The 14,682-nt window shown below is 36.3% G+C and overlaps 1 protein-coding gene across 4 annotated transcripts in view; it reads left to right on the forward strand.

Moving 5' to 3' along the window:
- ARHGEF28 (Rho guanine nucleotide exchange factor 28) overlaps nucleotides 1-14,682 on the forward strand; it is a 311,888-nt gene that overhangs the window by 212,071 nt on the left and 85,135 nt on the right. For all 4 annotated transcript variants that reach the window (XM_015451604.4, XM_005557142.5, XM_005557143.5 and 1 more), the window contains 3 exons: nucleotides 3,288-3,568; nucleotides 9,303-9,510; nucleotides 12,010-12,121. In XM_015451604.4, the coding sequence (XP_015307090.3) occupies nucleotides 3,288-3,568; nucleotides 9,303-9,510; nucleotides 12,010-12,121 (601 nt within the window). The remainder of the gene's footprint in view (nucleotides 1-3,287; nucleotides 3,569-9,302; nucleotides 9,511-12,009; nucleotides 12,122-14,682) is intronic.

The following is a 14,682-nucleotide window of genomic DNA, read 5'->3' on the forward strand; positions in this document are numbered from 1 at the left end:
ATATTTTGACAACATGAATTCTTCCAATCCATGAATATAGGATATCTTTCATATGAATTCTTCTAGTTTGTGAACATTCTTCTAGTTTGTTTCCATTTATTTGTGTTGCTTCAATTTCTTTCATTGGTGTTTTATAGTTTTCAGCGCATATATTTTTTGTCATGTTTTGATTTTAACAGATTTATTCTGTTGCTATATTTTCTCAGCTGTTTAAATAAAATACTTCTTGAGACCTTATCTTTTTTTTGTTCTGAGCCTTAGTGAGTACTATAACTATAGTATTTCCATTTACTTCAAGTAACTAAAATTGTAAATTACTCGATATTATGTGGGAAAAACTATATATATATTATGCTTTTATATGTTCTTAGATACATTAAAAATGCAAAATTTATCAAACCAAAGATTTGGTAAATAAAAGGTTAGGATATAATTTCCTTCCTTCCTTCCTTCCTTCCTTCCTTCCTTCCTGCCTTCCTGCCTTCCTGCCTTCCTTCCGTTTTGTGTTTTGAGACAGAGTCTTGCTCTGTCATTCAGGCAGGAGTGCAGTGGTGCCATCTTGGCTCACTGCAACCTCCACCCCCCAGGCTCAAGCAATTCTTGTGCCTTAGCCTCCAGAGTAGCTGGGGTTACAGGTGTGTGCCACAACACCTGGCTAATTTGGGTATTTTTAGAAGAGAGAGTTTTGCCATGTTGGCCAGGCTGGTCTTGAAATCTTGGCCTCAAATGATCTGCCCACCTTGGCCTCCCAAGTACTGGGATTACAGGCATGAGCCAGTACACCCGGCCAAGATATAATTTTTATTTTGGAATATTCTGGGTGAAAGAAGTATTGCTTTAATGATGTGAAGCCAAAAAGAAAAAGTAAAGTATGCATTTAGAGAGAACGCAAACAAGTTAATTCAACAAATGGAAACAGCAGATTGCCAAGTTGTGAATTGAAAATTGAGAAATAAAACTAAATCTGCAACAAAATCACAAAGTCCATTATATTAGCATAGTACTTTTTTTTATTGCCCCTGTATCTATTTGAATAGCAAGGACAATGTAAGGAGTTCAAATTCTGCATATTTAAAATGCTTTCCAGCAATATCTGAAAATAATCTTATCTAATTTTCTTTATCTTCCTCAACCTGGCAAGGAAACCTAAAAACATTACTAGCTTATATTAATGTTTCCTATTAATTTTCAAGGTTATCACCTTCCTGTTGAGAAAATTCACATGATGAAAGTTACTTTGAAAATTTCTGTCATATAAACTACTTTGAAAAAAACATTTGTTTCATAATTTCAGTACAGAGAATCCCTATATACACTTTACTCAAATTCCTCAAGTGGTAATATTTTACTGCATTCTACTTTGTCATTCCCTGAGTGGGTGGTTATGTGTGCATGCAAATAGTTAAATTATCTCTATAAATATTTCTTAACCATTTGAGAATAAATGAAAAATATGGTGCCCCTTTACCCCTTAATCTTTCATGGTGTATTTTCCTAAAAACATGGATAGTTTCTTACATAAGCACAGTACAGTTACCAAAATCATAAAGTTATCATTGATACAATACTATTAGCTATCTCCAGACCTTATTCAATTTTAGCGAGTTGTCCCAATAATGCTCTCTGTTGCAGAAGAAAATTCCATTACATGTGTTACATATAGTTGTTGTGTCTCTGTAGTCTCCTTTAATCTGGGACAGTTCCTCAGTCTTTGTGTTTTATGATGCTGATATTTTAAAAGAATACAGACTGGTGTTTTTGTTCTTGTGTTTTGCTAGAATGTCTTTCAGTTTTGGTTTATCTGTTATTTCCTCATAATAGGATTCAGGTTAGGCATGTGTAGCAGGAATACTATGGAAGTGATGATGGGTGCTTCTCAGTGCATTGTATCAGGAGGCATAGGACATCAATCTGTCCCATTACTGGTGATTTTATTAGTATCTTTCATCTGCCAAGTTCCTTTTTTAGTAAAATTACTGTTTTTTAAAAAATTACTAAGTATCATGTCAGGAGATATTTTAAGCCCTTGTAAATACCCTGTTGCTCATTAGACTTTCACCCATTAATTAAGCATTCATTAACGGTTTTTGCTTTAATAAATTATGATGCCCGATGATTTAGGATTCTAGCATTTCCCCTTTTGCTTCTTTTTTCCTTTCACTGCTCTATCTCCAAATGGTGTTACTCTCTTCCTTTTTACTGTCCTCACCCCAGACATGATGTCTTTTGATGACCGCCACCTCAAATCATGAGTACTTAAAAGTATGCCTTTCTTAGAGCAAGTGCTTTGATCAGCTAGGACTCTTTCATGCATGTGGGTTGGGCTTTCTCTTTCTGGGGAGGATTTTTAAGTAAGTCTTACGACCTCCAGAAGTTCCGTCCTTTCTCTGCCGTTCAGATTTTCCCGACTCCCCTTACCCTCCACTGAGTCTTACAGCAGGAGCACGAGGGCTTGCCTGCTGGATTTGCTGTTGATTTTATTATTTACAGGTAATTTGAAATTTGGGCATTTTCTTTCTTCTAATGATGCTACGTACGTGCGCTTTATGTAACTTTATTTGTTCTTTTTGTTTGGTGTTGCTTTTTGTGAGACTCAGCTTTATGTGACCACTATTACCTTGGTACCCAGATTCCTATGAGCTACTTTTTGAATAAAGCTGTATAGTCTTTAGTTTTTTTCCTCAAGTATTTAAAACATTTCCCCCTCATTTTGAGTCAGTGGTTCATAAAATGTTAGAGGCATAATCAGCTTCTGGTTTTGTAATAAAGGAACAACTTTATAAAATACTCAGTTGGTCTTCCTTTTTGTGAATTATAGGATAGCTGCCATGTGGACAAAAACATATACAGTAATTCTGTTTACATACAACAAGAATAAACAAAAAATATAAATAAGGAAATAAGGTAGAAGGTCTTTTTTTTTTTTTTTTTTTTTTTTTTAGAGATGGAATCTCACTCTGTAACCCAGGCTAGAGTGCACTAGTGCAGTATCTGCTCATTGCAACCTCTGCCTCCCATTCAGGCCATTCTCCTGCTTCAATCTCTGAGTAGCTGGGATTACAGGCGCCCACCACCACACCCTGGCTAATTTTTGTATTTTTAGTAGAGGCAGGGTTTCACCATGTTGGCCAGGCTAGTCTTGAACTCCTGACCTCAAGTGATCTGCCAGCCTCAGCCTCCCACCACGCTTGGCCAGAAGTTTTTTAAATTGGGAAAATTTTATTAATTCTTAGCTAGGCCAATCTTACCTGCTTTTACTCAGGAAATGTTTTTCTTTCAACTTCCAGGTTGGCGATTTGGATATCAGCTATATTAATATAGAGGGAATCACTGCAACTACCAGCCCTGAATCCAGAGGTTGCACTCTGGGGCCTCAGAGCAGCAAACACACCCTTCCTACAGAAACCAGCCCCAGTGTGTACCCACTAAGTGAAAATGACGAAGGGACAGTACATACTGAAGCCCAGAGGTCCTTCATGTCACCATCGAGTTCGTGTGCTTCCAACTTGAATCTTTCTTTTGGTTGGCATGGATTTGAAAAGCAACAAAGTCATCTAAAGAAAAGAAGGTAAGATTCTATATTGTAGAAGAAAACTGTAGAAAATCAAAGAACCTTATAGGTAAACTTCAAAAATTCTAGTTTTAAACTTTTTATTGTCTCTACCACTTTTATCTGTCCATCAAAATGTTGTCCCCTTTTAGATTCCTATATTCATTGATTTGAAAGTAAGACACTTAAGAAAACTGATTAAAATATGATAAAGGAAAACCACGATGAGATACCAGTTTATACTCACATGACTGGCAAAAATTTAAAAATCTAGCAATCCCATGTTTTGGTGAGAATGGGTAACATGGAAATTCCTGCGTAAAGATGATAGGAGAGAAAATTGTATAACTTGGGAAAATAATTTGACATTATCATGTAAAGTCAAATACGCATTTTCCTCTTGTGTACTAGGAGACCTATATGTGAGTATTTATACCAGCAGGAAATAACCCAAAAGTGGAATAAATAAATTATATATAGTTACACAAGGGAATACTGTACAGTAATGAAAGTGAATTAACTACAAATACATCTGTGTGAATAATAACATAGACCTTAGAAGCATGAAGGAACAAAAAAAAGCCCCAAAATACTTGTTAGATTTCATTTTTATAAAATGCAAATTAAACAATATATTATTATAGGGCCTACATATGTGCATAAGCTATAAAGAAAAACAAGAGACTGGGTGTGGTGGCTCACGCCTGTAATCCCAGCACTTTGGGAGGCCAAGGCAGGCAGAACGCTTGAGCTTAGGAGCTCAAGACCAGCCTGGGCAACATGGTAAAACCCCATCTCTACCAAAAATACAAAAATTAGCGAGGCATGGCGGCACACACATGTGGCCCTGATACTTGGCAGGTTGGGGTGGGAAGATCGCTTGAACTTGGGAGGCAGAAGTTGCAGTGAGCCAAGATGGCACCACTGAACCCCCAACCTGGGTGACAGAGTGAGACCTGTCTCAAAAAGAAGAAAAAAAAGGAAAAAAAGAAAAACAAAATAATGAAGGCGAAAAAAATTCCTGAATTCAAAATGGTTGTTATATCTAGGGAGGGGAATAGGGAAATGGAAATGGAATGAATCATTACAGAGTTTCCATGGTTGATGGCCAGTATCCAAGTTTCAAGTTGGGTAGGCTCATGAATGTTTGTTTTATTTTACATAATATATATTTTATATTTTAACATAAAATTTATCTTTATTTTACTTTCAGTTACCTTATATTTTCTTGTGTATATAAAAGTCATTAAAATGATATTTCATTGCATCTGATATGATTGCACATATTAGTGTGTGTGCACACATGTGTGTGTCTGTATCTGTATATCTGTATCTGTCTATCTGATTGTCTATTTTCTTTAGGGAACAGGCCAATTTCCACTAATTTCATTTTATCCTGTTGATCACACTTTCCTTAGGGAGTAGCTTATTTTTTCCCCCGTATCCTACCCATGTGATTATATGTTCATTTTCACATATAAAATGAATCAAAGTGAACGTAAAATACACATATGTGACTATGTATATAAATATTTCTCTATGAATGAACATGCACATAGGTGAATGAGTATTCAGCAGAGAGTTAATATAGAGGGGAGAGAAAGGGAGAGGAACCAGCAATCAGTAGGTGCCCGACACTGAGATACAGCACAATATGCAATTTGAGGTTGTAAAACATTAGCACATATTGGTACCAAGGGTTATGTGTGATGTGTAAATAATAAAAGACTTGCTTTACATTTATGCTTTGTGAATTATGGTTTTATAGATGCTGGGTAGTCACTACTGTAATTTGAAGTGAAGGCTAATTTGAACTGTCCACACGTCTGCTTGGGACAAGAGACTGCCAGTCCAGACAAGCTTCTGTACAGTTTTGCAAAAGTAAATTGAGCTATATGTGATAAATCCATTCTAGTGGATCTTTAAGATCTGTCAAGTGGCCAGGTATGGTGGCTCATGCCTGCAATCCCAGCACTTTGGGAGGCTGAGGCAGGTAGATCACCTGAGGTCAGGAGTTCGAGACCAGCCTAGGCGGCCAACATGGTGAAACTCCCTCTCTACTGAAAATACAAAAATTAGCTGGGCGTGGTGAGAAGCATCTGTAATCCCATCTACTCAGGGGAGGGGCTGAGGCAGGCAAATTGCCTGAACCCGGGAGGCAGAGATTTCAGTGAGCAGAGATCACACCACTGCACTCCAGCCTGGGGGACAGAGTGAGACTCTGTCTTAAAGAAAAAAAAAAAAAAATCTGTCAAGTGTGTGAGCCCCCACATCTCAAGACATAAATAAGTTCTTTAGAAGAAGCCCTCTAGGAATATAGCATGGAAAAGACACAAATGGTCTCTGTTTTATTAATACTTATGCAGATACTTGCAGAGTATCTAAATTATGCTTTCTGATCATGGTCTTGCCTTGGAAAGTTTAAACATTTCACTGCTACAGATATAATTTTTCCTCGTAGAATATAATTTAGAAAAAATATCTGTTCTGAGTAAAGGTAATTAGAAGCCTCTGTGAAGATGTCACTGCTTGGGGGAAAGGGAGGAGGCCAGGAGAGGACGGAGAAGCCATTCTACAGAAAAGCCTTCCGGCTGGTTCCACGAGCTGACTTCATCTCCTTTGCCCTCCCTCTCCTCTGAAAACTGTAGGAATGAAGGGAGAGAAGTCGCAATCCCTGGAAAGCCCTAGGGTGGCTGTGGGTCCTTCCCTTCAGTAGATGTCATGGTAGGAAGCAAGTTGATAACAAACTCAAAGTGAGATGTACTTAATTTGTTAATAAGTGGATAATAGCCCTAGAGGCTGGAAACTTCTAATGAAGGAGAAATTTGGGGGCACACAGTAAAAACTGGAGTTAATATAAAGACATGGCTGACTGGGACCTGAGTCCTAAGTTTTCTAGCGTTTAAAAGAATATTTTGGTGAAACTAAAACATGCATACTATATAGCCATATGTTATATTATTTAAATGTAATAACTGTTTTGAGAAACCACAAAGGGAAGTAATAAAACATTAATTTAAAAATACTATGCAACAAAAAATTAAGCAGTAGACAAGTGTTTGTTTCATTCTAAAGCTTCTAAAGCTTGTATTTTTCAAACCTTTTTAAAAAACTACAATCCACAGTAAGAAATACATGCCGCCATGAACGTCCCCTATCTCCCTTAAAATTTAAGTGAAGTCTTATAAAATGACATGTGCAACATATTCTGATATTTTCTATTCTGTATTTTTTTAAAAAAACTCTAGTTACAACCTAATGAATTGATTTCTTATCCCACTACTGGGAATTAGAAAAATAATACCATAAAACAAGAACCTAGAGGTTATCCTGAAGAACATTGCCTGTGCCACCAATATCTTATGTCAATAGCTTAACAAAGAAAAGTAGTAGCCCCATTTGAATGAATAGAAACAATGTTTTATAGTATGCAAAATAAAATACTGATACTTCTAGGATGTATTCGTAGTGATGATGAAATGCTGTCTGTAACTGGAAAGGCTTGTGTTAAAATCGGATATTATTGCGGGCTGCCAATCATTTGAAGAACTATTTTCCACTAGTACAGAGATCACAAGTGGAAAGACAAGTGCTGAGGTACAAGACATCGGCAAGCTTCAACCCGCCTTGAAGTCTCCTTCCGTCTCAGATTGTTGTTGTACTAGGAAGCCACGTAGCAACTTGAAATACCTGTAATTATTAGATTAGTCCAAAACCACAATTACTTTTGCACCGACATAATACATTTACCGGAGCATTTAAATCACCAATGTTTACCAGGAAGATATTCTTAACATGAAGTTTCAGTGTTTTATGAAAAATACTCGAATAGACTCCATGATATTTGGGTGTTTGATTGAGGTAAAGTGTGAAGTCCACTTCTAATGTGTTCTTCTTCTCAATGCCAAGGTCTTCACTTTGGCCCTCAATGAGTTCCCAAAGGAGAAAACCCCACTTTGGAAATCCTTGGTGGTGCCAGCCAAGGCTTCTTCTCACTGCTGGGTTTTCTGGTACCCAGTAGTGCCTGGGAAGGTGTTCAAGGGTTAGAAACTGCTCTGTGTTTGCGTTAGAGGCATGGTAGAGTAAGACCAGGACTCACACCATGTGTTCAGTTGACTTACTGTGTCCATTAAATAGCCTATGGTTTGTTTTTTTTTTTTTTTTTAAATAACCTAAACAGGTTAATTCAAAGTTTCATTTTCTGGTTCTCATATTTCAAAATCAAGACAGTTTCATTGTTTTTTAATTAAAATTATAACTCCAGAACTGTAACAACCGAAAAAAAAAACCCACAAAACATACATTTGAAATGCTTCGTGCATTAACATGCACCCAGGAAAGTTACTGGCCTCCAAGTTTGAATAGTTTAAAATGTAATATTATGGAATAGACCTGGGATGTGGAAGGTCAAATTCTTTCCTTTTAATTTCATGGTTTATTAAAGTTAAATGAGGAAAAAGTTGTTGTCAAACAGAATTACTACCTGGTTCTAAGGTAGAGTTTTCAAAGGAATCTTTTTTTTTTTTTGAGACGGAGTCTCGCTCTGTCGCCCAGACTGGCGTGCAGTGGCGCGATCTCAGCTCACTGCAAGCTCTGCCTCCTGGGTTCACACCATTCTCCTGCCTCAGCTTCCCAAGTAGCTGGGATTACAGGCACCCGCCACAACAGCCAGTTAATTTTTTTTATTTTTAGTAGAAACGGGTTTTCACTGTGTTAGCCAGGATGGTCTCAATCTCCTGACCTCATGATCCGCCCACCTCAGCCTCCCAAAGTGCTGGGATTGCAGGTGTGAGCCACCATGCCCAGCCTCGGAATCATCTTTTTTTAACCTCTAAAAATGATCATTTAGTATGACATGTTTGGGACATTGCACGACTCACTTCAGAACTGTGTCTTGACATGGCCCTGGGGCGGATGGGTGGGACCTTCACACATCTCTCCTTGGTGTGCCTCTGCCCTCCTGAGCTTCCCAGCTGAGGGACAGGGGAGAGAATGACACTCCTGCAGCTTAGTCACATGCAGATCCCCCCCAGAGGCTTCCCTGCAAACAGCCCAGTGGCTTTGTTTCCACCAGCATTTGAAATATTTGATGGGTTACCACTTGGGACTTGCGATATCAATAATTATATTTACAAAACAGAAGTGGTGAGGTTAGTACTAACTCAAACCAGCTTTTGTTTCTTCAGGTATTTGAACTGTCTTTTGCCCCAGGTGTGGTGGCTCACTCCAGCAATCCCAGCACTTTGGGAGACTGAGGTGGGTGGATCCATTGAGCCCAGGAGTTTGAGACCAGCCTGGGCAACATGGCAAAAAACACAAAAATCACAAAAATTAGCCAGGCGTGGTGGCGCACACCTGTAGTCCCAGCTACTCTGAAGGCTGAGGTGGGAGGATCCTTTGAGCCTGGGAAGTGGAGGTTGTAGTGAACCAAGATTGTGTCACTGCACTCCAGCCTGGGCGACAGAACACTAGTGTCTCAAAAAAACAAAAAAACAAAAAGAAAGAAAGAAAGAAAGAAAATGAAAGAAAGAAATGGCTTTTGCAAGGTAGGAATGTTCATTTGGGGTAAGATAAAATTTTATTTAAAAAGAGATTTGGAGGGAGGAGAAAAAGGCTAATTAAATACTAGTTGGAAATTAAATGAATACCTATTGCACCCCACCCCGATGAATCTGGATTCAGAGAATTAGAAACCAATGATGCTCTGTGTCCTTCCTTGCTTCTTTACTTACTTGCTGGCTTTGTGCTTTAGTTCCAGCCTTGATGCCTTGGACGCCGACAGTGAAGGGGAAGGGCATTCTGAGCTGTCGCACATCTGTTACACTCCAGGGTCTCAGAGCTCCTCAAGAACTGGGATTCCTAGTGGGGATGAATTGGACTCTTTTGAGACTAACACTGAACCAGATTTTAATATCTCCAGGGCTGAATCACTTCCTCTTTCAAGTAATCTACAGTCGAAGGTATTCTTATTGGTATAAATTTGGTATATTGCAAGTGTGGAGAATATGTTGTCTACATTTACCCATCTGTGTCTGAAAGACATATTATATTTTATTCATACATATGAACTACTTTTTGGGACCCATGTGATATCTGATTGAGTCTGTCTTTTAAATCTTTCCACTGTGTTTTAATTTTTATGATTTTTACTCAAAATGGCTGATTTACGTTTTCATTAATTCACCATGAGTACATACGATCTTTCTTTCACATACTTGGAAAATTTTATCATTTCATACAATGATTTCTCCCATCATCTCTTAAGCAAAGGGAGAAAAACTGATAGTATTAAATGAGTTTAGTGATCAATCTTGTTTTGCTCATGTAAATTATTGCGTGGCCCTGGTGATGAGGTAAATGATGTTAAAAAGGTAGAAGTGATGTTTATTGAGCATTTCTGGGTGCTTGAACTAATCCGGAACATCACAAATTTTGTCAACTTTTCCATAGGAGCCAGGTTTTCTCTTGTTGGCCATTTCACATTGGAGTTTCATTTAGGTGTGCTTGTTTTTTTGTTATTTATTTACTTATTTATTTATTAAAAACTAAATACATTCCTCTGAATGTAAGAAAGCCCTTTGTGTTTGAACATATTATTTTTTTCCTATTTGATTTGCTATTTTCTACTTGTTTTCTTCTTGAGTTTACTTATTACTGTAAAACAATGTGTGCTATGGCAAAACTTCTTTTTCTAACGTATGGTTGTTATGATAATACCTTATTTTTGTAGCATGCCCTATAATATACAAAATATGTTTTATGTATGTACACAATATATAATTGCCTCATAACTCACCTATTACATAAGTAGTGCTTTTATTTAATTTTATTTTTTGAGTAGATGAGATTCTGGAAAGGTTAGAGTTTTATCCAGCTTTGTATCACCAGCTTGGTGATAGAATCAGAACTCAATTCTGGGTCTTTTAAGCACAGATCCTGCATCCTCTACCCTCTATTCTAAGACCTGTAGAGCTGCCATCATCTTTTGCATCTGAAGGTCATGTGGTATTTCTGGATAATGAGAAATTTGTATGGTTGTTATGTAGATAATTCTAAGTTTTGCATGTTGAGTGGAATTGTGAAAAGTTCATCATTACTTAGATGAAAAATAATCCAGTCCTTTGAAACAGTTTCATGTTGCTCATTTTTAGGAAGAATCTGTCCCATAAGTATACCTGCCTTGCCTCTGTTATTACCCAGTATAACTTTTTGCCAAAGTTTTGGACAATTTTCAAAGTTCCATTGTCATGACAAATGGTTACCACATATACATGACTTTGAGGAGGGCTCTTAGTGGCCAGCTCACTGTTTACGGTTATAGGACAACTTGGGTTGGCCTTCTTGACATCCAGGCCCGGTAGGTGCTCCCCAATAAGATAGCAGCCACAGCCCAAGGCCCTTTGAAGCAAGGTCAGGCTTCTATTTTTCAGCTTTCCTCCAGGCTCCTTAACTGAACTAATGAACTTAGGGTAACCATGTGTTTTTCCTTAGAGGGAACAAAAGGGACCAGTGCTCGTGAAGGTCAGTTTCTGATGGTTTAATTTTAGTAAAGAGTTTTGCATTATTTTCTTTTAGCTTTAACCTTAAGCGATATCTTAAAAATGCATGGGCAGGATCAATCCTAAGGCCTTTATGGGATAGAAGTTGGGTGCTATAAATGGCTTCAATGGAGTTCTATTGCATATTCACTTAAATTTTCTGGAACATATAAGAAAACTATGTCTTAATGATCTTGCCATCTTGCATTTTCATGTATGTTGCCAATATAATGATAGGAATAATAAGTAATTGGGACAACAGGAACAAAACTGGCAGGTCATTTAAAAGCAGTAATATTAAGGATGTATAAATTAGTGATATTCAAACATCCATCTCAGAAAGTGCTAGATGGAAGGTCCATCAAATTGAGTACAGATTGGAAGAATTTGTATATTAACTGGATATATTTTTCCCTAAATATTGCAGCTAACGTTATAAATTTAAATCACGGTTTGGAAGTCTAAAAAACTCTTATAATTGTAAGTGGCTATTCCACTATCCTCTAGTAATCCTTAAATGTAGAAATCTCAGTTAATATAGAATTTTGTTGGAGGGCTACAGTAAAATAACAAAATAACTGACACCTCAGGTAAAAATAATAAGTCAAACTCGTTGAATATACAAAGAAAAAGTCATTTGTCTTAAGTTTTCATTTTTAGTCAAGTTGGCTAGGATATCATAGTTGCATTCTATAGTATATACAGGAACTATTCCCCAAACTGAAGGTTGCTAAAGTATTAAAATGACAATAACGTTTTAAAAATTGTGAGAGGAAAACAGAAACACATAATGAGATCATATGAGAAATGTTCAGGTTGAATTTCTTTTCAAAGGTGCTAATTTAGTAACATTTGAGGTGGTAAACATATTTTCAGATCTCATGTATAAATTTTTAAAAACTTTATTATAATCTCTTTTAGGAATCATTGCTTTCTGGAGTTCGCTCACGTTCTTACTCTTGCTCATCACCCAAAATTTCTTTAGGAAAAACTCGTTTGGTGCGTGAATTAACAGTGTGCAATTCAAGTGAAGGTAAGCATCATTTGACATTTGGCTTTGAAAACACTTTATTCCAGAACAGATTTTTCAGTTAGTATAAGTACATAAAATATTCAAGAACAGCAGACAAGAATTTTTAGTTCTGTTTTCGTAACTGGTTTTTCTAAGCCTGACAAAATTCTTTTCTCATTGGATAACAGCCAAATTTGATTTTGATCAGATTTGATTTTGTTGAAATTACAAATGCATACACACCTCTCTGCTGCTTTATTCTTTGAGTAAAATGTTTTCCTCAAGGATAGTGTAAATTAGAATTGATTCCAGTTATATTATTATGAGGGCTTTAGAGGATTTTATTTGAGTAAATTATAAAAATTACTTTTGTCTCACATATACGTTGCTAACATAATCCAACTCCTCAGAGCCGGAGTGTTGCAGAATGGATTTTCTTCTTTCTTTTTTTAGAAAGGGACTTTGGAGAGTTGAAATAACATATTTGTAACATGAGTAAATATATCAACATTTTTTTGTTGGCAATGTAAGCAATTAGAAATATAACTTTTAGGCGATAAACTTTTAATTGAAATATAGGATACATACAAAAAGGAGTGCAAATCATAAACATGCATCTTGAATTTTCAAGTGAATTCAGATCTATAAATGGAAAAATTATGTACAACTTGGAGCTCCCCTTGTATCCTCTCTAAGTCACTCCTCCCATTTTCACCTGCCCCCATTTTGAAATGTAATTATTTCATACTTTCTGTAATTAATATGTAATAATTATATTAAAAAGCATATTTGAAAGTATGCCAATGCATAATACATAGCATTATAATGAAATTTTTGTCAGTGTCTTAGAGAATATCTTTATTGTCAATTAGTCTATTATCCTCAAAGGGACTTAAAAGATTCAGAAAGCAAGAGATGAATTTAAGTACTCTTAAGTACTACTCAAATATTTTCTCAAGATAAAATATATAAGATAGGATTTATTTTATTCCCTCTCTTTTTTCTTATTCTTGCTTATTAAATTGTTATTTTGCATTTTTATGCCATGCAGAACAATACTAAAGACATAATCTTGGTGCTTGAAATACTGTCCTAGAATAATGACATATATGCTAGATGTTCAATAAATATTTGTTGAGTGAATATGAGAAAAAAGATAGATAAAATACAAAAGAAATGCTACCATGATTTTTGTTTTCCTTTTTCTGGGATGTAATGGTAGAAGAGAAGAGATCAAGACTGATAATACATGTCAGTTTTTATTTTTGGAATGGGAGAAGAGGAAAAGTTACAAGAGAAAGAAAGGATACAACTCCCTTGAGAGGACAGGATAAAGATGGATTGAATTTGTTCTGGATTTTTGTTTTTTGTTTTATGCATTCTTTCTAGGTCTCTGGGTCTCCCCAGCCTTAGTTTAGGTTGGTATATTTTTAATAGCAGCTTGACACCTTTTCACTGATAGTCCCAGCTGGTGAATTAACTTCACATTGTTATTATTTGGAAAACATGTTTAAGTTTTCTGTGCTTCAGATTATGGCGTTGCCTTTAGATCTGTGGTCCTTGATCTATGAAGTCAGATATCTCTAGAGTTTGAAATTATTGACCACACAATTAAGAGGAAACTGATTGTTCACCAGGGAAAATAGCCCTAATTTACTTATTCTTTAATGATCAAGGAAGGATATCTTTACCTTACATGCAAGCCTGAAACCTTTGCATTTGAGTTAGAAAGAATAAAAAGCTGATATCAACTGCTTTGGTTTTCAGTAAACAAAACCTTATCTTTAGACAGTATATTTAAAGACAAGGCCACTTGAATGAAGTTTGATACTATCCAGAAGGTAACAGAACCAGGCAATTTAGGTTGAGGCTACTCACTAAATATATGAAGATTCCAATATATAGACTTATATGGCTGCAAACATTTGGATTGATACCATTTAGGTCAGTCAATACCATAGGACTATGAAAAGTAAATTGACGTTTGTGTTGCTGCAAATCCTTTCTTGATGAGTTTTGAATAGTCCTAAAAAATTTCAGGTCTATTCGAACAGAGTCCAAGTCTCCTTACGTCCCAGCGGGAAGCTCCCATATAAGAGCTGTAATGCAGATATACAAATCTAGGATGCTTTCTGTCCTTTTTATTATTATTTGTGATATTCTGTCTTCCTTGTCACTTCCAAAGAGTTACTTACTGTAATTTCTCATGTGTCTTTTTTTTTTTTTTGAGCCAAGAGTACGATGATGGCAACTTTATTTTTGATGTTTGTAAAACAGAATCTAGTTTTATAATTCCCTTTGGTCTATTGTAGATTTATGTAGATAGGAACATCGCCAATATTAAAATGATAACTACAGTCTCACCAAGGGGGACAAAGGTGTTCTGCATTTAAGAATTTGAGGAATGACATAAACGTACTTTTGAAAACGTTGTGAGCTGATGGATGGAATTTGATTGGATTTTGAACAGTTGGTGGCTTATTCTCTTGGTACCTCGGCCTATTTACCATAAGAATAGTGATTTCTGCCTATGACTTAATTTGAGAAACACTTGATAATGGCTCATAAAATAAAGCCTTCAA

The sequence above is a fragment of the Macaca fascicularis genome, chromosome 6, assembly GCF_037993035.2.
Source record: "Macaca fascicularis isolate 582-1 chromosome 6, T2T-MFA8v1.1".
NCBI classification, from domain to species: Eukaryota; Metazoa; Chordata; class Mammalia; order Primates; family Cercopithecidae; genus Macaca; species Macaca fascicularis.